Consider the following 21,612-nt stretch of genomic DNA (forward strand, 5'->3'; position numbering starts at 1 on the left):
CAAAAATATTAGTCAAAGATCCTCTATATGACAATAGATCTGTGCTGTTTTAAAGGATTTACAGAAAAAGCGCTAGTCAAAGATCCTCTATATGACAGTTCAACTCTGCTGTTTTTATGGATCTGCTCCAGAAATGCTAGTCAAAGATCCTCTATACAACAGTAGTGTTGTGTTGTTTTAAGGACCTACAAAAAAAATATTAGTCAAAGATCCTTTATATGACAATGGCTCTTTGCTGTTTTTAAGGACCTACCACAAAAATATTAGTCAAAGATCCTCTATATGACAATAGATCTTTGCTGTTTTTAAGGATTTACAGAAAAAGCGCTAGTCAATGATCCTCTATATGACAGTTCAACTCTACTGTTTTTATGGATCTGCTCCAGAAATGCTAGTCAAAGATCCTCTATACAACAGTAGTGTTGTGTTGTTTTTAAGGACCTACAAGAAAAATATTAGTCAAAGATCCTTTATATGACAATGGCTCTTTGCTGTTTTTAAGGACCTACCACAAAAATATTAGTCAAAGATCCTTTATATGACAATAGATCTGTGCTGTTTTTAAGGATTTACAGAAAAAGCGCTAGTCAAAGATCCTCTATATGAAAGTTGAACTCTGCTGTTTTTATGGATCTGCTCCAGAAATGCTTGTCAAAGATCCTCTATATGAAAGTTGAACTCTGCTGTTTTTATGGATCTGCTCCAGAAATGCTAGTCAAAGATCCTCTATATAACAGTAGTGTTGTGTTGTTTTTAAGGACCTACAAGAAAAATATTAGTCAAAGATCCTTTATATGACAATGGCTCTTTGCTGTTTTTAAGGACCTACCACAAAAATATTAGTCAAAGATCCTCTATATGACAATAGATCTGTGCTGTTTTTAAGGATTTACAGAAAAAGCGCTAGTCAAAGATCCTCTATATGACAGTTCAACTCTGCTGTTTTTATGGATCTGCTCCAGAAATGCTAGTCAAAGATCCTCTATACAACAGTAGTGTTGTGTTGTTTTAAGGACCTACAAGAAAAATATTAGTCAAAGATCCTTTATATGACAATGGCTCTTTGCTGTTTTTAAGGACCTACCACAAAAATATTAGTCAAAGATCCTTTATATGACAATAGATCTGTGCTGTTTTTAAGGATTTACAGAAAAAGCGCTAGTCAAAGATCCTCTATATGAAAGTTGAACTCTGCTGTTTTTATGGATCTGCTCCAGAAATGCTAGTCAAAGATCCTCTATATAACAGTAGTGTTGTGTTGTTTTTAAGGACCTACAAGAAAAATATTAGTCAAAGATCCTTTATATGACAATGGCTCTTTGCTGTTTTTAAGGACCTACCACAAAAATATTAGTCAAAGATCCTCTATATGACAATAGATCTGTGCTGTTTTTAAGGATTTACAGAAAAAGCGCTAGTCAAAGATCCTCTATATGACAGTTCAACTCTGCTGTTTTTATGGATCTGCTCCAGAAATGCTAGTCAAAGATCCTCTATACAACAGTAGTGTTGTGTTGTTTTAAGGACCTACAAGAAAAATATTAGTCAAAGATCCTTTATATGACAATGGCTCTTTGCTGTTTTTAAGGACCTACCACAAAAATATTAGTCAAAGATCCTTTATATGACAATAGATCTGTGCTGTTTTTAAGGATTTACAGAAAAAGCGCTAGTCAAAGATCCTCTATATGAAAGTTGAACTCTGCTGTTTTTATGGATCTGCTCCAGAAATGCTTGTCAAAGATCCTCTATATGAAAGTTGAACTCTGCTGTTTTTATGGATCTGCTCCAGAAATGCTAGTCAAAGATCCTCTATATAACAGTAGTGTTGTGTTGTTTTTAAGGACCTACAAGAAAAATATTAGTCAAAGATCCTTTATATGACAATGGCTCTTTGCTGTTTTTAAGGACCTACCACAAAAATATTAGTCAAAGATCCTCTATATGACAATAGATCTGTGCTGTTTTTAAGGATTTACAGAAAAAGCGCTAGTCAAAGATCCTCTATATGAAAGTTGAACTCTGCTGTTTTTATGGATCTGCTCCAGAAATGCTAGTCAAAGATCCTCTATATAACAGTAGTGTTGTGTTGTTTTTAAGGACCTACAAGAAAAATATTAGTCAAAGATCCTTTATATGACAATGGCTCTTTGCTGTTTTTAAGGACCTACCACAAAAATATTAGTCAAAGATCCTTTATATGACAATAGATCTGTGCTGTTTTTAAGGATTTACAGAAAAAGCGCTAGTCAAAGATCCTCTATATGAAAGTTGAACTCTGCTGTTTTTATGGATCTGCTCCAGAAATGCTTGTCAAAGATCCTCTATATGAAAGTTGAACTCTGCTGTTTTTATGGATCTGCTCCAGAAATGCTAGTCAAAGATCCTCTATATAACAGTAGTGTTGTGTTGTTTTTAAGGACCTACAAGAAAAATATTAGTCAAAGATCCTTTATATGACAATGGCTCTTTGCTGTTTTTAAGGACCTACCACAAAAATATTAGTCAAAGATCCTCTATATGACAATAGATCTGTGCTGTTTTAAAGGATTTACAGAAAAAGCGCTAGTCAAAGATCCTCTATATGACAGTTCAACTCTGCTGTTTTTATGGATCTGCTCCAGAAATGCTTGTCAAAGATCCTCTATATGAAAGTTGAACTCTGCTGTTTTTATGGATCTGCTCCAGAAATGCTAGTCAAAGATCCTCTATACAACAGTAGTGTTGTGTTGTTTTTAAGGACCTACAAGAAAAATATTAGTCAAAGATCCTTTATATGACAATGGCTCTTTGCTGTTTTTAAGGACCTACCACAAAAATATTAGTCAAAAATCCTTTATATGACAATAGATCTTTGCTGTTTTTAAGGATTTACAAAAAAAGCGCTAGTCAAAGATCCTCTATATGAAAGTTGAACTCTGCTGTTTTTATGGATCTGCTCCAGAAATGCTTGTCAAAGATCCTCTATATGAAAGTTGAACTCTGCTGTTTTTATGGATCTGCTCCAGAAATGCTAGTCAAAGATCCTCTATACAACAGTAGTGTTGTGTTGTTTTTAAGGACCTACAAGAAAAATATTAGTCAAAGATCCTTTATATGACAATGGCTCTTTGCTATTTTTAAGGACCTACCACAAAAATATTAGTCAAAAATCCTTTATATGACAATAGATCTTTGCTGTTTTTAAGGATTTACAGAAAAAGCGCTAGTCAAAGATCCTCTATATGAAAGTTGAACTCTGCTGTTTTTATGGATCTGCTCCAGAAATGCTTGTCAAAGATCCTCTATATGAAAGTTGAACTCTGCTGTTTTTATGGATCTGCTCCAGAAATGCTAGTCAAAGATCCTCTATATAACAGTAGTGTTGTGTTGTTTTTAAGGACCTACAAGAAAAATATTAGTCAAAGATCCTTTGTATGACAATGGCTCTTTGCTGTTTTTAAGGACCTACCACAAAAATATTAGTCAAAGATCCTCTATATGACAATAGATCTGTGCTGTTTTAAAGGATTTACAGAAAAAGCGCTAGTCAAAGATCCTCTATATGACAGTTCAACTCTGCTGTTTTTATGGATCTGCTCCAGAAATGCTAGTCAAAGATCCTCTATACAACAGTAGTGTTGTGTTGTTTTAAGGACCTACAAAAAAAATATTAGTCAAAGATCCTTTATATGACAATGGCTCTTTGCTGTTTTTAAGGACCTACCACAAAAATATTAGTCAAAGATCCTCTATATGACGATAGATCTTTGCTGTTTTTAAGGATTTACAGAAAAAGCGCTAGTCAAAGATCCTCTATATGAAAGTTGAACTCTGCTGTTTTTATGGATCTGCTCCAAAAACGTGAGGCAAAGATCCTTGCAGTCTCCGGGGCGTGGAAGTGTAGTGGTGATTGATCCGCTGTGAGGCAATATTGATTGTTATTGCTGATCAATGTTTAGACGATCCATCGCCATCCTGGCAGGAAGTAGAAAAGGTGATGTTGGCGGTGAAGGTGGTCGTTCACGGCCTCGTGGAGTTCATACAAAACTTCACAAAGAAGACCCAGGACACTCCGCAGGTCAATATTATTATTATTATTATTATTATTATTATTATTATTATGATAATTATTCATTTCTTAAACAGAAAATAAAATAATATCATTTTATAGTTTTCAAAACAGCATGTACAGTATGTGTGTGTGTGTGTACTAGAGATGCGCGGATAGGCAATTTATTTCATCCGCAACCGCGTCAGAAAGTCGTCAACCATCCGCCATCCACCCGATGTAACGTTTGATCAGAACTGCACCCGCCCGCCATCCGCCCGCACCCGCCCGTTGTCATATATCTAATATTAATTAAAAAAAAAAAAAGGGTGAAAACTACGCGAATTGCACCTTGTGCAGACAAGATTTTACGATCGGACACGGAGGAATTAGCGATGTAAAAGACCACGTTGGGACAAAAAAACACAAGTCTAATGCCGTTGCTAGCGATACAAGTGGAAAACTTTCAACGTTTTTCGTCACCCAAACAGATTCTTTGGATGTGATAAATGCCGAAGTTTTATTTACGGAGGCAATAATTGAGCATGGACTTCCAATCGCACTGGCTGATCACATGGGACAGTTAAATGTTTGTAATGCAACCTTTAAAAATCATTACGCGGTGATCGCGGTCCCAAAAATAAACTTTTCTTGCATGATAATGTCCAGAAAAATTCGCTTTATATTACTATAGAGTCCTTTTAACGAATGACTTTGATGGTTTATCACAAACCTTAAATGAAAGAAGTCCTTTGTTCTCCTGCACCGCATGCGCTTTGGCCTTGCTTCGTGTTTGGTGCGCAATCCTGTCGGCTGTATTTCACAGCACGACATACTGTTAAAAGTGTTTATACTATTTATGCTTTCAAGTCCAAGTTGAAGAAATCTTGTTAAATGTTGACAGCATAACTACCAAAATACAGAAGTATGTCCTTAATATTTTTGCAGTGCTATTTCTGTTGAAAAGTTCAAATGATTACATTAGAGATGTGATGTGCCACTTTTCAAGTGTCTGATGGCTTCAATTAATTTTCATTAATTTTTCATATTTTGAATTCTTTTGAAAGGCTTACAAAAAAACTACATTTGAATTGTAATTCCATGCTATTGACAGGACTATTAATTTTAATGAAGTTAGCTTACCATGTTTACAGTATGATAATTGTGATAGAAATGTGAATTTTAGGCACAGAATATTTTTTACAATTGAACAAGGCAGTAGATTATACAAGCTTGGACAGAAAGTTAATAATGACACCAAATTTTTTTTTAATGGAATTGTTTAGTACTGTTTTACCATTTGTTTACTGTAAAAAGTGTTTATACTGTTTATACTTTCAATTAACAAATTGAAGTCTTGTGAAAGGTTGACAGGATAACTGGCATTGACTGTCAAAATAATTTCAAACTATTGAAGTTAGCTTACAGAATAAACATGTCAATCAACCCATATGATTTTTGCTGTAATATTTTTGTTTTGAAAAGTCACTGTGACTGATAGAAAAGTGATGGTTTTAGCAACATTTTAACCTGTCTGAATGCTAATAATCATTTTGCGTCGGGGGGCGAAGCCCTGAACCCTCCACCAGGACTTTGTCCTGGACCTACCGGGGCCTGCGGCCCTTGGACCCTGGTTACTAGGTTTTTCTGATTTCAAAAGTTGGCAGGTATGGTGAGGTTATAAAGCTTTTGCCTGTTAAAGAAAGGAGACTGATCCAATGCAGCACAGACATTTGCGTGCCACGCTGTCACGACCCAGACGCACACCAGTGCGCAATCATATGGGAGCCGCGCTGAGCGCACCTCCAAGCGCGTCTCGCTGCCGGCGACGGCCAGGTATGGGCCCGACGCTCCAGCGCCATCCATTTTCAGGGCTAGTTGATTCGGCAGGTGGGTTGTTACACACTCCTTAGCGGGTTCCGACTTCCATGGCCACCGTCCTGCTCTCTATATCAACCAGGGTGAGCCCCCCCACTTTCGTGAGCGCACTGCGCGCGGAGTGACCCCTGTTACGCGCCCCCGGCAACAGGGGTGGCGGGCAGGTAAGCTGCGCGGGCGGAGCGCGCGGAGTGACCCCTGTTACGAGCCCCCGGCCACGGGGGTGGCGGGCAGGTAAGCTGCTTACCTGCTGCGCGTGATGCCGTACGAGGCGGGGTGTCGGTGCGGTGGGCGCGGTGGTGACCCTGGACGTGCGTCGGGCCCTTCTCGCGGATCGCCTCAGCTACGGCACCCGGTGGGGCCCTCTCGGGGGAAGGGGCCTCGGTCCCGGACCCCGGCGAGGGGTCCCTTCTCCGCTCCGTAAAAGTGTCCATCTCTTTTCTTTTTTTTTTCTTCTGTTGTGGCATATGCAGCAGGTGCCTGCTCGTTTTTCGTATGTGGGTAACAACATTTAACTATGTATATATATTTCCCAATTGGTTTAACTGCCACCCGCAAAAAAAACCAACAAAAAACAAAAAAAAAAAAAAAAAAATCTAATTAATCCACCCGACCCGACCCGCGCGCGGATAAAATCTTATTTTTTTTTATTTCATCCGCCCGATCCGCGGATAATCCGCGGACTCCGCGGTTGTGTCCGCAAACCGCGCATCTCTAGTGTGTACATACTGTATAGTCCATGAGTGTGTGTGTGTGTGTGTGTGTGTGTGTGTGTGTGTGTGTGTGTACATATAGTACTATATAATAATGTTAATTAATGCTATATAATACTGTGATGTTAATGAATGCTATATAATATAATGTTAATGAATGCTATATAATATAATGTTAATGAATGCTATATAATATAATGTTAATGAATGCTATCTAGTAATATAATGTTAATCAATGCTATATAATATAATGTTAATGAATGCTATATAATAATGTGATGTTGGTGAATGCTATATATAAAAATGTAGTATTAATAATGATGTATTATTGTGGTTTGCAGCTGCAGGGCAACAGCAAGTACAAGACCAGCATGTGTCGAGACCTGCGGCATCAGGGAGGATGTCCTCGAGGAAACAACTGCACCTTTGCACACACGCAGGAAGAACTGGACAAGTAAGTCCTTCATTCCTCTCAAAGTAGTGATTCATATACTTCATACTAATGATGGTTCAAAAGAAAGCAAACATACCTTAAAGGCAAAAAAAAAAAGAGTTGGCTGAAAGCAATACAACATAATATTTTATTCCAAAGATTTGAAAATTGAAATACAAATTAAAGCTGCAAGCAGCATTGGTCGGGCCCGCATATTTGGCAGGTGCTAGTCCTAAATGTCCCAATACTTTTGTCCAGTTTTAGTCCCAAGTGTCCCAATACTTTTGTCAAGTTTTAGTCCCAAGTGTCCCAATACTTTTGTCAAGTTTTAGTCCCAAGTGTCCCAATACTTTTGTCAAGTTTTAGTCCCAAGTGTCCCAATACTTTTGTACAGTGTAAGTGTCCCAATACTTATGTTCAGTGGTAGCCATAAGTGTCCCAATACTTTTGTTCAGTTTTCGTCCTAAGTGTCTAAATACTTTTGTCCAGTGGTAGTCATAAGTGTCCCAATACTTTTGTCAAGTTGTAGTCCCAAGTATCCCAATGCTTTTGTCCAGTTGTAGTTGTCAGTGTCCCAATACTTTTGTCCAGTTGTAATCCCAAGTGTCCCAATACTTTTGTCTAGTTTTAGTCCCAAGTGTCCCAATACTTTTGTACAGTGTAAGTGTCCCAATACGTTTGTTCAGTGGTAGCCATAAGTGTCCCAATACTTTTGTCAAGTTTTAGTCCCAAGTGTCCCAATACTTTTGTTCAGTGGTATTCCGAAGTGTCCCAATATTTTTTTCCAGTGTAAGTGTCCCAATACTTTTGTTCAGTTTTCGTCGTAAGTGTCCCAATACTTATGTTCAGTGGTAGCCATAAGTGTCCCAATACTTTTGTTCAGTTTTCGTGCTAAGTGTCTAAATACTTTTGTCCAGTGGTAGTCATAAGTGTCCCAATACTTTTGTCAAGTTGTAGTCCCAAGTATCCCAATGCTTTTGTCCAGTTGTAGTTGTCAGTGTCCCAATACTTTTGTCCAGTTGTAATCCCAAGTGTCCCAATACTTTTGTCTAGTTTTAGTCCTAAGTGTCCCAATACTTTTGTACAGTGTAAGTGTCCCAATACTTTTGTTCAGTGGTAGCCATAAGTGTCCCAATACTTTTGTCAAGTTTTAGTCCCAAGTGTCCCAATACTTTTGTTCAGTGGTATTCCGAAGTGTCCCAATATTTTTTTCCAGTGTAAGTGTCCCAATACTTTTGTTCAGTTTTCGTCGTAAGTGTCCCAATACTTATGTTCAGTGGTAGCCATAAGTGTCCCAATACTTTTGTTCAGTTTTCGTCCTAAGTGTCTAAATACTTTTGTCCAGTGGTAGTCATAAGTGTCCCAATACTTTTGTCAAGTTGTAGTCCCAAGTATCCCAATGCTTTTGTCCAGTTGTAGTTGTCAGTGTCCCAATACTTTTGTCCAGTTGTAATCCCAAGTGTCCCAATACTTTTGTCTAGTTTTAGTCCTAAGTGTCCCAATACTTTTGTACAGTGTAAGTGTCCCAATACTTTTGTTCAGTGGTAGCCATAAGTGTCCCAATACTTTTGTCAAGTTGTAATCCCAAGTGTCCAAATACTTTTGTCTAGTTTTAGTCCTAAGTGTCCCAATACTTTTGTACAGTGTAAGTGTCCCAATACTTTTGTTCAGTGGTAGCCATAAGTGTCCCAATACTTTTGTCAAGTTTTAGTCCCAAGTGTCCCAATACTTTTGTTCAGTGGTATTCCGAAGTGTCCCAATATTTTTTTCCAGTGTAAGTGTCCCAATACTTTTGTTCAGTTTTCGTCGTAAGTGTCCCAATACTTTTGTCTACTTTTAGTCCGAATTGTCCCAATACTTTTGTCTAGTGTACCTACCTTGTCTGCATTGTGTGGGCACGCTGGTGCTTCCTGCTTTTAAGCAGCCTTCTTGAAAAAACAGCAGCATCAGCGCAGCGGCTCTTTGAAGGGTCATCAAATCAAAACCGGAGCCGGTATTAAAACTCTTTCGATAACTTTTAATCAAAAGGGTTCAATCTCTCTCCTGTGTTAGTTTGAAGCCGAAACGACAAACACGCTCAGAGGAGATAATGTTTGAAGAAAGGTGACCGGTTTTTACAAAAATGTTGTGTTGAAGGGGGAATATCAAACTTCCTGTAGATTTTTGCTGGGGGTTGTCAATTTATGAAATGTAGGTCTAAGTGAGACCTACGGAGAGGTTTTTGTTTCATGTCTCTCCGACCTTTCCCAAGGTGAGCTACAGGCAGTTTTTTCTCCGTCTTATTCAAAAATTGCTCTATAGCGCAATTTTTAAATTTGGGGTTAGGTTTTTTTATTAGATCCCACATTTTGCCAGTCCTGACGTGTGCGTTTAGTTTGAAGCATGTTAAGGGGTTCAAATTACAGCTCAAAGAGGGAAAAGTTACTGTTTTTAGTACTTTTTTGTCTTGAAGGGGGAATTGCCAACTTCCTGTTGATTTTAGCCCGAGGATGTAAAATTATGAGAACTAGGTCTAAGTCAGACCTACATAGAAGATTTTGTTTCATGTCTTTCCGACCTTCCTAGTGGGAGTTACAGGCAGTCTAGTTTTTTTTTTTCCTAGGGGGCGCTAGAGCGCAATTTAGATTTTTGCGGTTCGGTTTTTTTATTAAAAGACAATTTTCGCAGGTCCTGATGTGTGGGTCAAATATGGTGAGTTTTGAAGCATGTTAAGTGGGTCAAATTAGTGCTCAAAGAGGCGGCGGAAGAATAATAATAAAGAAAGAATAAAACCTTACAAATTCAATAGGTCCTTATGGCCCATTGCATAAGGACTCCCTGTGGGAGTCCTTATGCAATGGGCCATGCGGGCCCTAAAAATAACATACATGTAATATCAATCATCAATCAATCAAAGTTTATTTATATCGCCCTACATCACCAGTGTCTCAAAGGGCTGCACAAGCCACAACCACATCCTGGGCTCAGATCCCACATATATATATATATATATATATATATATATATATATATATATATATATATATATATATATATATATATATATACAGGTAAAAGCCAGTAAATTAGAATATTTTGAAAAACTTGATTTATTTCAGTAATTGCATTCAAAAGGTGTAACTTGTACATTATATTTATTCATTGCACACAGACTGATGCATTCAAATGTTTATTTCATTTAATTTTGATGATTTGAAGTGGCAACAAATGAAAATCCAAAATTCCGTGTGTCACAAAATTAGAATATTACTTAAGGCTAATACAAAAAAGGGATTTTTAGAAATGTTGGCCAACTGAAAAGTATGAAAATGAAAAATATGAGCATGTACAATACTCAATACTTGGTTGGAGCTCCTTTTGCCTCAATTACTGCGTTAATGCGGCGTGGCATGGAGTCGATGAGTTTCTGGCACTGCTCAGGTGTTATGAGAGCCCAGGTTGCTCTGATAGTGGCCTTCAACTCTTCTGCGTTTTTGGGTCTGGCATTCTGCATCTTCCTTTTCACAATACCCCACAGATTTTCTATGGGGCTAAGGTCAGGGGAGTTGGCGGGCCAATTTAGAACAGAAATACCATGGTCCGTAAACCAGGCACGGGTAGATTTTGCGCTGTGTGCAGGCGCCAAATCCTATTGGAACTTGAAATCTCCATCTCCATAGAGCAGGTCAGCAGCAGGAAGCATGAAGTGCTCTAAAACTTGCTGGTAGACGGCTGCGTTGACCCTGGATCTCAGGAAACAGAGTGGACCGACACCAGCAGATGACATGGCACCCCAAACCATCACCCAACCATGCAAATTTTGCATTTCCTTTGGAAATCGAGGTCCCAGAGTCTGGAGGAAGACAGGAGAGGCACAGGATCCACGTTGCCTGAAGTCTAGTGTAAAGTTTCCACCATCAGTGATGGTTTGGGGTGCCATGTCATCTGTCATTTTCATACTTTTCAGTTGGCCAACATTTCTAAAAATCCCTTTTTTGTATTAGCCTTAAGTAATATTCTAATTTTGTGACACACGGAATTTTGGATTTTCATTTGTTGCCACTTCAAATCATCAAAATTAAATGAAATAAACATTTGAATGCATCAGTCTGTGTGCAATGAATAAATATAATGTACAAGTTACACCTTTTGAATGCAATTACTGAAATAAATCAAGTTTTTCAAAATATTCTAATTTACTGGCTTTTACCTGTATATATATATATATATATATATATATATATATATACAAACCCCGTTTCCATATGAGTTGGGAAATGGTGTTAGATGTAAATATAAACGGAATACAATGATTTGCAAATCATTTTCAAGCCATATTCAGTTGAATATGCTACAAAGACAACATATTTGATGTTCAAACTCATAAACTTTTTTTTTTTTTTCTGCAAATAATCATTAACTTTAGAATTTCATGGCTGCAACACGTGACAAAGTAGTTGGGAAAGGGCATGTTCACCGCTGTGTTACATGGCCTTTCCTTTTAACAACACTCAGTAAAGGTTTGGGAACTGAGGAGACACATTTTTGAAGCTTCTCTGGTGGAATTCTTTCCCATTCTTGCTTGATGTACAGCTTAAGTTGTTCAACAGTCCGGGGGTCTCCGTTGTGCTATTTTAGGCTTCATAATGCGCCACACATTTTCAATGTCTGGACTACAGGCAGGCCAGTCTAGTACCCGCACTCTTTTAGTACGAAGCCACGTTGATGTAACACGTGGCTTGCTGAAATAAGCAGGGGCGTCCATGGTAACGTTGCTTGGATGGCAACATATGTTGCTCCAAAAGCTGTATGTACCTTTCAGCATTAATGGTGCCTTCACAGATGTGTAAGTTCCCCATGTCTTGGCCACTAATACACCCTCCATACCATCACACATGCTGCCTTTTACACTTTCACCCTAGAACAATCCGGATGGTTCTTTTCCTCTTTGGTCCGGAGGACACGACGTCCACAGTTTCCAAAAACAATTTGAAATGTGGACTCGTCAGACCACAGAACACTTTTCCACTTTGCATCAGTCCATCTTAGATGAGCTCAGGCCCAGCGAAGCCGACGGCGTTTCTGGGTGTTGTTGATAAACGGTTTTCGCCTTGCATAGGAGAGTTTTAACTTGCACTTACAGATGTAGCGACCAACTGTAGTTACCGACAGTGGGTTTCTGAAGTGTCCCTGAGCCCATGTGGTGATATCCTTTACACACTGATGTCGCTTGTTGATGCAGTACAGCCTGAGGGATGGAAGGTCACGGGCGTAGCTGCTTACGTGCAGTGATTTCTCCAGATTCTCTAAACCCTTTGATGATATTACGGAGCGTAGACGGTGAAATCCCTAAATTCCTTGCAATAGCTGCTTGAGAAAGGTTGTTCTTAAACTGTTCAACAATTTGCTCACGCATTTGTTGACAAAGTGGTGACCCTCGCCCCGTCCTTGTTTGTGAATGACTGAGCATTTCACGGAATCTACCTTTATACCCAATCATGGCACCCACCTGTTCCCAATTAGCCTGAACACCTGTGGGATGTTCCAAATAAGTGTTTGATGAGCATTCCTCAACTTTATCAGTATTTATTGCCACCTTTCCAAACTTCTTTGTCACGTGTTGCTGCCATCAAATTCTAAAGTTAATGATTATTTGCAGAAAAAAAAAAAAAAGTTTATGAGTTTGAACATCAAATATGTTGTCTTTGTAGCATATTCAACTGAATATGGCTTGAAAAGGATTTGCAAATCATTGTATTCCGTTTATATTTACATCTAACACCATTTCCCAACTCATATGGAAACGGGGTTTGTATATATATTAGAGATACGCGGTTTGCGGGCACAACCGCGGAGTTCGCGGATTATCCGCGGATCGGGCGGATGAAATTTAAAAAAATTAGATTTTATCCGCGGGTCGGGTCGGGTCGGGTCGGGTCGGGCGATTGAAATTAAAAAAAATTAGATTTTAAATAGATTCAGGCGGGTGGCAGTTAAACCAATTGGGAAATATATATACATAGTTAAATGTTGTTACCCACATACGAAAAACGAGCAGGCACCTGCAGCATATGCCACAAAAGTCGGAAGTCGGAACCCGCTAAGGGGTGTGAAACAACCCACCTGCCGAATCAACTAGCCCTGAAAATGGATGGCACTGGAGCGTCGGGCCCATATACCCGGCCGTCGCCGGCAGCAAGACGCGCTTGGAGGTGCGCTCAGCGCGGCTCCCATATGATTGCGCACTGGTGTGCGTCTGGGTCGTGACAGCGTGGCACGCGAATGTCTGCACTGCATTGGATCAGTCTCCTTTCTTTAACAGGCAAAAGCTTTATAACCTCACTAATGCCTTGCATCATCTATATTAGATATATAACAACGGGCGGGTGCGGGCGGGTGCGGTTCTGATCAAATGTTATATCGGGTGGATGGCGGATGGTTGACGACTTTCTGATGCGGTTGCGGATGAAATAATTGCCTATCCGCGCATCTCTAATATATATATATACATGTATATATATATATATATATATATATATATATATATATATATATATATATATATATATATATGTCTTAATAAGGTTATCCAAAAAATAGTGCTCGATACCGTGGTAGAGCGCAATATATGTATGTGTGGGAAAAAATCACAAGACTACTTCATCTCTACAGGCCTGTTTCATGAGGGGTTCCCTCAATCATCAGGAGATTTTAATGGAAGCATTCACATACCATGGTTTATATAAGGCACAGAGTGGGAGGGTACAGGCTGGCGTATGTGTTTGCTGAGTGAACTCAGCAAACACATTTGGGACCTCAAAGACAATAATGTTGAATATTCAATAACATGGCAAATTCTTGCATCCAGCACACCTTACAATAGTGGTAATAAAAGATGCAACCTATGCTTGAAAGAGAAACTGTTTATTATTTACCGCCCAGACCTGTCATCCCTCAACAAGCGCAGCGAAATTGTATCAGCATGCCGCCACAGACGGAAACACCTCCTAGGTAATCAATCAATCAATCAATCAATCTTTATTTACATAGCCCTAAATCACAAGTGTCTCAAAGGGCTGCACAAGCCACAACGACATCCTTGGTACAAAGCCCACATACGGGCAAGGAAAAACTCCCCCCAGTGGGACGTCGATGTGAATGACTATGAGAAACCTTGGAGAGGACCGCATATGTGGGTAACCCCCCCCCTCTAGGGGAGACCGAAAGCAATGGATGTCGAGTGGGTCTGACATAATATTGTGAGAGTCCAGTCCATAGTGGATCCAACATAATAGTAAGAGTCCAGTCCATAGTGGGGCCAGCAGGACACCATCCCGAGCGGAGACGGGTAACACATGAGCCAATCACCACGCCCCCTACGCCAGCCTGTACCCTCCCACTCTGTGCCTTATATAAACCATGGTATGTGAATGCTTCCATTAAAATCTCCTGATGATTGAGGGAACCCCTCATGAAACAGGCCTGTAGAGATGAAGTAGTCTTGTGATTTTTTCCCACACATACATATATATATATATATATATATATATATATATATATATATATATATATATATATATATATATATATATATATATATATATATATATATGTATATATATATATATATATATATATATATATATATATATATATATATATATATATATATATATATATATATATATATATATATATATATGTATGTGTGGGAAAAAAAATCACAACCCAACACCTTACAGAACATCCACCTGGAAAATAAAAGGATCGCGGCTGAACTGGACATTGAGGACAGGGTGGACACCACAGCCAACAAGGAAGCCTTCATCACATTGAAGGACCACAAACCCAACTTCGCAAATAACCCAACATGCCGACTAATAAACCCAACTAAATCTGAAATAGGAAAAATCAGCAAAATAATCCTGGACAGAGTCAACACAAAAATCAAGGACAAAACACCACTCAACCAATGGAGAAATACAGCAGCAGTAATCAAATGGTTCAACAACATCCAAGACAAACAACAGCACAACTTTATCTCCTTTGATATCGAAGAATTTTACCCTTCCATCACGCAAGACCTACTGACTCAAGCACTAGACTTCGCCTCAGACTACGACTCAATCACAGGCAACGAAAGAAACATCATCATCCACGCAAAAAACTCCATTCTCATCCACAACAGTACACCATGGCAAAAAAAGAACAATGCAACATTTGACGTCACTATGGGAAGTTTTGACGGAGCAGAAACGTGTGAACTCGTTGGGAGTTTCCTCCTCTCCCAGCTCGCTAGCCTCAACCTGAACCTTGGTATTTACCGTGATGACGGACTGGCAGTGTGTCGCGCCTCGCCAAGGAGCAGCGAGAATACCAAGAAGGGCATATGCCAAATTTTCAAAGAGAACTGCCTACGGATCACGATTGAAGCCAACAAGCAAACCGTCAACTTCCTCGACGTCACTTTCAACCTGAGAAATAACAGCTACCAACCATTCACGAAATCCAACACAACACTCCAATACGTGCACCATGACAGCAACCACCCACCTACCACCACGAAAAGAATACCTACCGGAATTAATAAAAGGCTATCGATGCTGTCATCTAGCAAAGCTGAATTTGACCAAGCAACCCCCCCGTACCAAAAAGCCCTTGATGAAAGCGGATACAATTTCACCCTCACCTATGAACCCACGCCAGGAAACCAACCAAAAAAGAACAGAAAACGAAACAACATCATCTGGTACAACCCCCCATACAGCAAAAACGTCTCAACTAACATTGGCCACAAATTCCTCAATCTGATTGACAAACACTTTCCCAAAGGCAACAGCCTAAGAAAAGTATTCAACAAGAACAACATTAAATTGAGCTACAGCTGCATGAACAATATACGACAAATCATCTCAAACCACAACAAAACAATTGCAAATGAGCCGTCGGCCCCCGGACAGAGCGACCCCAAAACCAACAAAGGCTGCAACTGCCGCAAGAAACCTGATTGCCCTCTCAACGGGGGGTGCTTACAAACATCAGTTGTTTACCAATCTAAGGTAACATGCAAGGACATTAACACATCCGACACATATGTAGGATTAACCGAGGGAGAGTTTAAAACCAGATGGAACAATCACAAGGCTTCTTTCAGGAACCAAAACCTGCGGAATACCACAGAACTCAGCAAACACATTTGGGACCTCAAAGACAATAATGTTGAATATTCAATAACATGGCAAATTCTTGCATCCAGCACACCTTACAATAGTGGTAATAAAAGATGCAACCTATGCTTGAAAGAGAAACTGTTTATTATATACCGTCCAGACCTGTCATCCCTCAACAAGCGCAGCGAAATTGTATCAGCATGCCGCCACAGACGGAAACACCTCCCAGGTAACACATGAGCCAATCACCACGCCCCCTACGCCAGCCTGTACCCACCCACTCTGTGCCCTATATAAACCATGGTATGTGAATGCTCCCATTAAAATCTCCTGATGATTGAGGGAACCCCTCATGAAACAGGCCTGTAGAGATGAAGTAGTCTTGTGATTTTTTCCCCACACATACATATATATATATATATATATATATATATATATATATATATATATATATATATATATATATATATATATATATATATATATATATATATATGTAAATACACAAATAACACATCAAATAACCAAGGCCAATATTAATTTAAGTAACAAAGAGTGAGGGCTAAGATCCAAATAAAAAGTATTTATTAGTGTACAAAGTGTGTACTATTAGCAGATGTGCTGCAGGTGATCTACCAAGACTGTGTGTACAAGTGACAACAAATACAAAAGTGCTGTGCATGACCATCTTTGACTGAGGTTGTTGTACGTGTACGGCAGGTTGTCACCATGGAGACACTCATTTACTAACCTGTGTGTTGTTATGTTGTGTAACATGCAGCACACACACGTATGTATAACAGTATTGTACTGTCGTGCAGATTCCGAGTGAGGAACAAGAAGAGCAGCAGCGTGAGTCACACTAAAACGTTCCCCGTGGACGTCCAGACTGACGACTCTGCAGGCGAGGACGTGACCACGCAGCTGGCGTCCGCGAGGGGAGGGCCCACGATGGAGGACGTGACGTGTGCGAGGGGAGGACCCACACGGGAGGACGTGACGTCCAGTATGACCAGTAGCACCTCACTGGGCTCAGCAGACCAGTAAGATGTCCGACTCATGAAACCATTTCCTGTCCTCACTAATAACGTGATTGATCGCCCCAAAGGTCCCCTTCCTCCCCGGCGAGTCCCGTCCGTCACGCCTCAGCGTCGCCCCCTGTGGGTGGGAGTGATGAGACGGACAAACGTGGCGTCACGCTGAGGGTTCCTCATCCTTCTCACGCCTCCGAGCTCATCTACCCAGGACAACTTCACTATCACACCAGCTGTACGTCTGCTTAATAACACTCTCGTACTTAACTGCAGAGAGAGTAGGCACAGTAGATCATCAATGAAGAATTGATAGATGTCTATATATAAAAGCAGTGAAGTTGTGTAAATGGTAAATAAAAAGAGAATACAACAAATCCTATATTCAATAGAATAGACTGCAAAGACAAGATATTTCATGTTCACACTGACAAACTTTGTGTCATGTCTTTTGGATCATGTTTTGTTTTGTTTAGTTTGGTTTGCTGGGAACGTCTAGCAGAGTCTCCTGTCAGAGAGAGTTTCAATTCCCACCTCCGGAAGAACTTTGAACATGTCACGAGGGAGGTGCTGGACATTGAGTCCGAATGGACCATGTTCCGCGCCTCTATTGTCGAGGCGGCTGATTGGAGCTGTGGCTGCAAGGGAGTTGGTGCTTCTCGTGGCGAGTAATCCTAGAACCCGTTGGTGGACACCGGCGGTGAGGGATGCCGTCAAGCTGAAGAAGGAGTCCTATCGGGTTCTTTTGGCTCATAGGACTCCTGAGGCAGTGGACAAGTACCGACAGGCCAAGCGGTGTGCGGCTTCAGCGGTCGCAGAGGCAAAAACTCGGACATGGGAGGAGTTCGGTGAGGCCATGGAAAACGACTTCCGGACGGCTTCGAAGCAATTCTGGACCACCATCCGCCGCCTCAGGAAGGGGAAGCGGTGCAGTGTCAACACCGTGTATGGCGAGGATGGTGTTCTGCTGACCTCGACTGCGGATGTTGTGGATCGGTGGAGGGAATACTTCGAAGACCTCCTCAATCCCACCAACACGTCTTCCTATGAGGAAGCAGTGCCTGGGGAGTCTGTGGTGGGCTCTCCTATTTCTGGGGCTGAGGTTGCTGAGGTAGTTAAAAAGCTCCTCGGTGGCAAGGCCCCGGGGGTGGATGAGATCCGCCCGGAGTTCCTTAAGGCTCTGGATGCTGTGGGGCTGTCTTGGTTGACAAGACTCTGCAGCATCGCGTGGACATCGGGGGCGGTACCACTGGATTGGCAGACCGGGGTGGTGGTTCCTCTCTTTAAGAAGGGGAACCGGAGGGTGTGTTCTAACTATCGTGGGATCACACTCCTCAGCCTTCCCGGTAAGGTCTATTCAGGTGTACTGGAGAAGAGGCTACGCCGGATAGTCGAACCTCGGATTCAGGAGGAACAGTGTGGTTTTCGTCCTGGTCGTGGAACTGTGGACCAGCTCTATACTCTCGGCAGGGTCCTTGAGGGTGCATGGGAGTTTGCCCAACCAGTCTACATGTGCTTTGTGGACTTGGAGAAGGCATTCGACCGTGTACCCCGGGAAGTCCTGTGGGGAGTGCTCAGAGAGTACGGGGTAACGGACTGTCTTATTGTGGCAGTTCGCTCCCTGTATGATCAGTGCCAGAGCTTGGTCCGCATTGCCGGCAGTAAGTCGGACACGTTTCCAGTGAGGGTTGGACTCCGCCAAGGCTGCCCTTTGTCACCCATTCTGTTCATAACCTTTATGGACAGAATTTCTAGGCGCAGTCAGGGCGTTGAGGGTATCTGCTTTGGTGGCTGCAGGATTAGGTCTCTGCTATTTGCAGATGATGTGGTCCTGATGGCTTCCTCCGGCCAAGATCTTCAGCTCTCACTGGATCGGTTCGCAGCCGAGTGTGAAGCGACTGGGATGGGAATCAGCACCTCCAAGTCCGAGTCCATGGTTCTCTCCCGGAAAAGGGTGGAGTGCCATCTCCGGGTTGGGGAGGAGATCTTGCCCCAAGTGGAGGAGTTCAAGTACCTCGGAGTCTTGTTCACGAGTGGGGGAAGAGTGGATCGTGAGATCGACAGGCGGATCGGTGCGGCGTCTTCAGTAATGCGGACGCTGTATCGATCCGTTGTGGTGAAGAAGGAGCTGAGCCGGAAGGCAAAGCTCTCGATTTACCGGTCGATCTACGTTCCCATCCTCACCTATGGTCATGAGCTTTGGGTCATGACCGAAAGGACAAGATCACGGGTACAAGCGGCCGAAATGAGTTTCCTCCGCCGAGTGGCGGGGCTCTCCCTTAGAGATAGGGTGAGAAGCTCTGTCATTCGGGGGGAGCTCAAAGTAAAGCCGCTGCTCCTCCACATGGAGAGGAGCCAGATGAGGTGGTTCGGGCATCTGGTCAGGATGCCACCCGAACGCCTCCCTAGGAAGGTGTTTCGGGCACGTCCGACCGGTAGGAGGCCACGGGGAAGACCCAGGACACGCTGGGAAGACTATCTCTCCCGGCTGGCCTGGGAACGCCTCGGGATCCCCCGGGAGGAGCTGGACGAAGTGGCTGGGGAGAGGGAAGTCTGGGCTTCCCTGCTTAAGCTGCTGCCCCCGCGACCCGACCTCGGATAAGCGGAAGAAGATGGATGGATGGATGGATGTTTTTGTTTCCATGACTACTCATTGGTTTCACCTGTCATGCATTTGGACTCACGCACCTGTTGTAATCATGTCACTATTATTAGGGCCCGCATGGCCCATTGCATAAGGACTCCCACATGCTTCAAAACTCACCATATTTGACCCACACATCAGGACCTGCAAAAATTGTCTTTTAATGAAAAAACCGAACCCCAAAACTCAAAATTGCGCTCTAGCGCCCCCTAGGAAGAAGAAAACTAGACTGCCTGTAACTCCCACTAGGAAGGTCGGAGAGACATGAAACAAAAACCTCTATGTAGGTTTGACTTAGACCTAGTTTTCATTATTGTATATTCTCGGGCAAAAATCAACAGGAAGTTGGCAATTCCCCCTTCAAGACAAAAAAGTACTAAAAACAGTCACTTTTGCCTCTTTGAGCTGTAATTTGACCCCCTTAACATGCTTCAAAACTCACCAAACTGAACACACACATCAGGACTGGCAAAAATTGCGATCTAATAAAAAAACCTAACCCCAAATTTAAAAATTGCGCTCTAGAGCAATTTTTTTAATAAAACGCAGAAAAAACTGCTCCTCGGAAGAAAAAAATGACAAAACTGCCTGTAACTCCCACTGGGAAAGTTGGAGAGACATGAAACAAAAACCTTTATGTAGGTCTCACTTAGACCTACATTTCATATATTGACAACCCCCTGCAAAAATCAACAATAAGTTTGCAATTCCCCCTTCAAAACAAAAGCTTTGTAAAAAAACGGTCACCTTTTTTCAAACATTATCTCCTCTGAGCGCGTTTGTCGTGTCGGCTTCAAACTAGCACAGGAGAGAGATTGAACCCTTCGGATTAAAAGTTGACCAAAGACTTTTAATTACTGCTCCGGTTTGGATTTTATGTGCCGTCAAAGTCTGTCCCGTCCATCGCTGCTTGCAGCTTTAATTCTTTCTTTCTTATTCTTCCGCCGCCTCTTTGAGCACTAATTTCACCCACTTAACATGCTTCAAAACTCACCATATTTGACCCACACATCAGGACCTGCGAAAATTGTCTTTTAATAAAAAAACCGAACCCCAAAACTCAAAATTGCGCTCTAGCGCCCCCTAGGAAAAAAAAAAACTAGACTGCCTGTAACTCCCACTAGGAAGGTCGGAGAGACATGAAACAAAAACCTTTATGTAGGTTTGAGTTAGACCTAGTTTTCACAATTGTATATTCTCGGGCAAAAATCAACAGGAAGTTGGCAATTCCCCCTTCAAGACAAAAAAGTACTAAAAACAGTCACTTTTGCCTCTTTGAGCTGTAATTTGACCCCCTTAACATGCTTCAAAACTCACCAAACTGAACGCACACATCAGGACTGGCAAAAATTGCGATCTAATAAAAAAACCTAACCCCAAATTTTAAAATTGCGCTCTAGAGCAATTTTTGAATAAAACGCAGAAAAAACTGCTCCTCGGAAGAAAAAAATGACAAAACTGCCTCTAACTCCCACTGGAAAAGTTGGAGAGACATGAAACAAAAACCTCTATGTAGGTCTCACCTAGACCTACATTTCATAAATTGACAACCCCCAGCAAAAATCAACAGGAAGTTTGCTATTCCCCCTTCAAAACAACATTTTTGTAAAAACCGGTCACCTTCCTTCAAAATCTATCTCCTCTGAGCGCGTTTGTCGTTTAGGCTTCAAACTAACACAGGAGAGAGATTGAACCCTTGTGTATAAAAGTATAGAACAGCTTTTTAATGCCTGC

The 21,612-nt window shown here is 41.4% G+C and overlaps 1 protein-coding gene across 3 annotated transcripts in view; it reads left to right on the forward strand.

Moving 5' to 3' along the window:
• Positions 1-21,612, forward strand: part of rc3h2 (ring finger and CCCH-type domains 2) — a 120,432-nt gene that overhangs the window by 58,729 nt on the left and 40,091 nt on the right. For all 3 annotated transcript variants that reach the window (XM_061932123.2, XM_061932124.2, XM_061932125.1), the window contains exons 8-11: positions 3,942-4,060; positions 6,963-7,075; positions 17,025-17,246; positions 17,312-17,472. In XM_061932123.2, the coding sequence (XP_061788107.1) occupies positions 3,942-4,060; positions 6,963-7,075; positions 17,025-17,246; positions 17,312-17,472 (615 nt within the window). The remainder of the gene's footprint in view (positions 1-3,941; positions 4,061-6,962; positions 7,076-17,024; positions 17,247-17,311; positions 17,473-21,612) is intronic.

Source organism: Nerophis lumbriciformis, linkage group LG39 (assembly GCF_033978685.3).
Source record: "Nerophis lumbriciformis linkage group LG39, RoL_Nlum_v2.1, whole genome shotgun sequence".
Classification (NCBI taxonomy): Eukaryota; Metazoa; Chordata; class Actinopteri; order Syngnathiformes; family Syngnathidae; genus Nerophis; species Nerophis lumbriciformis.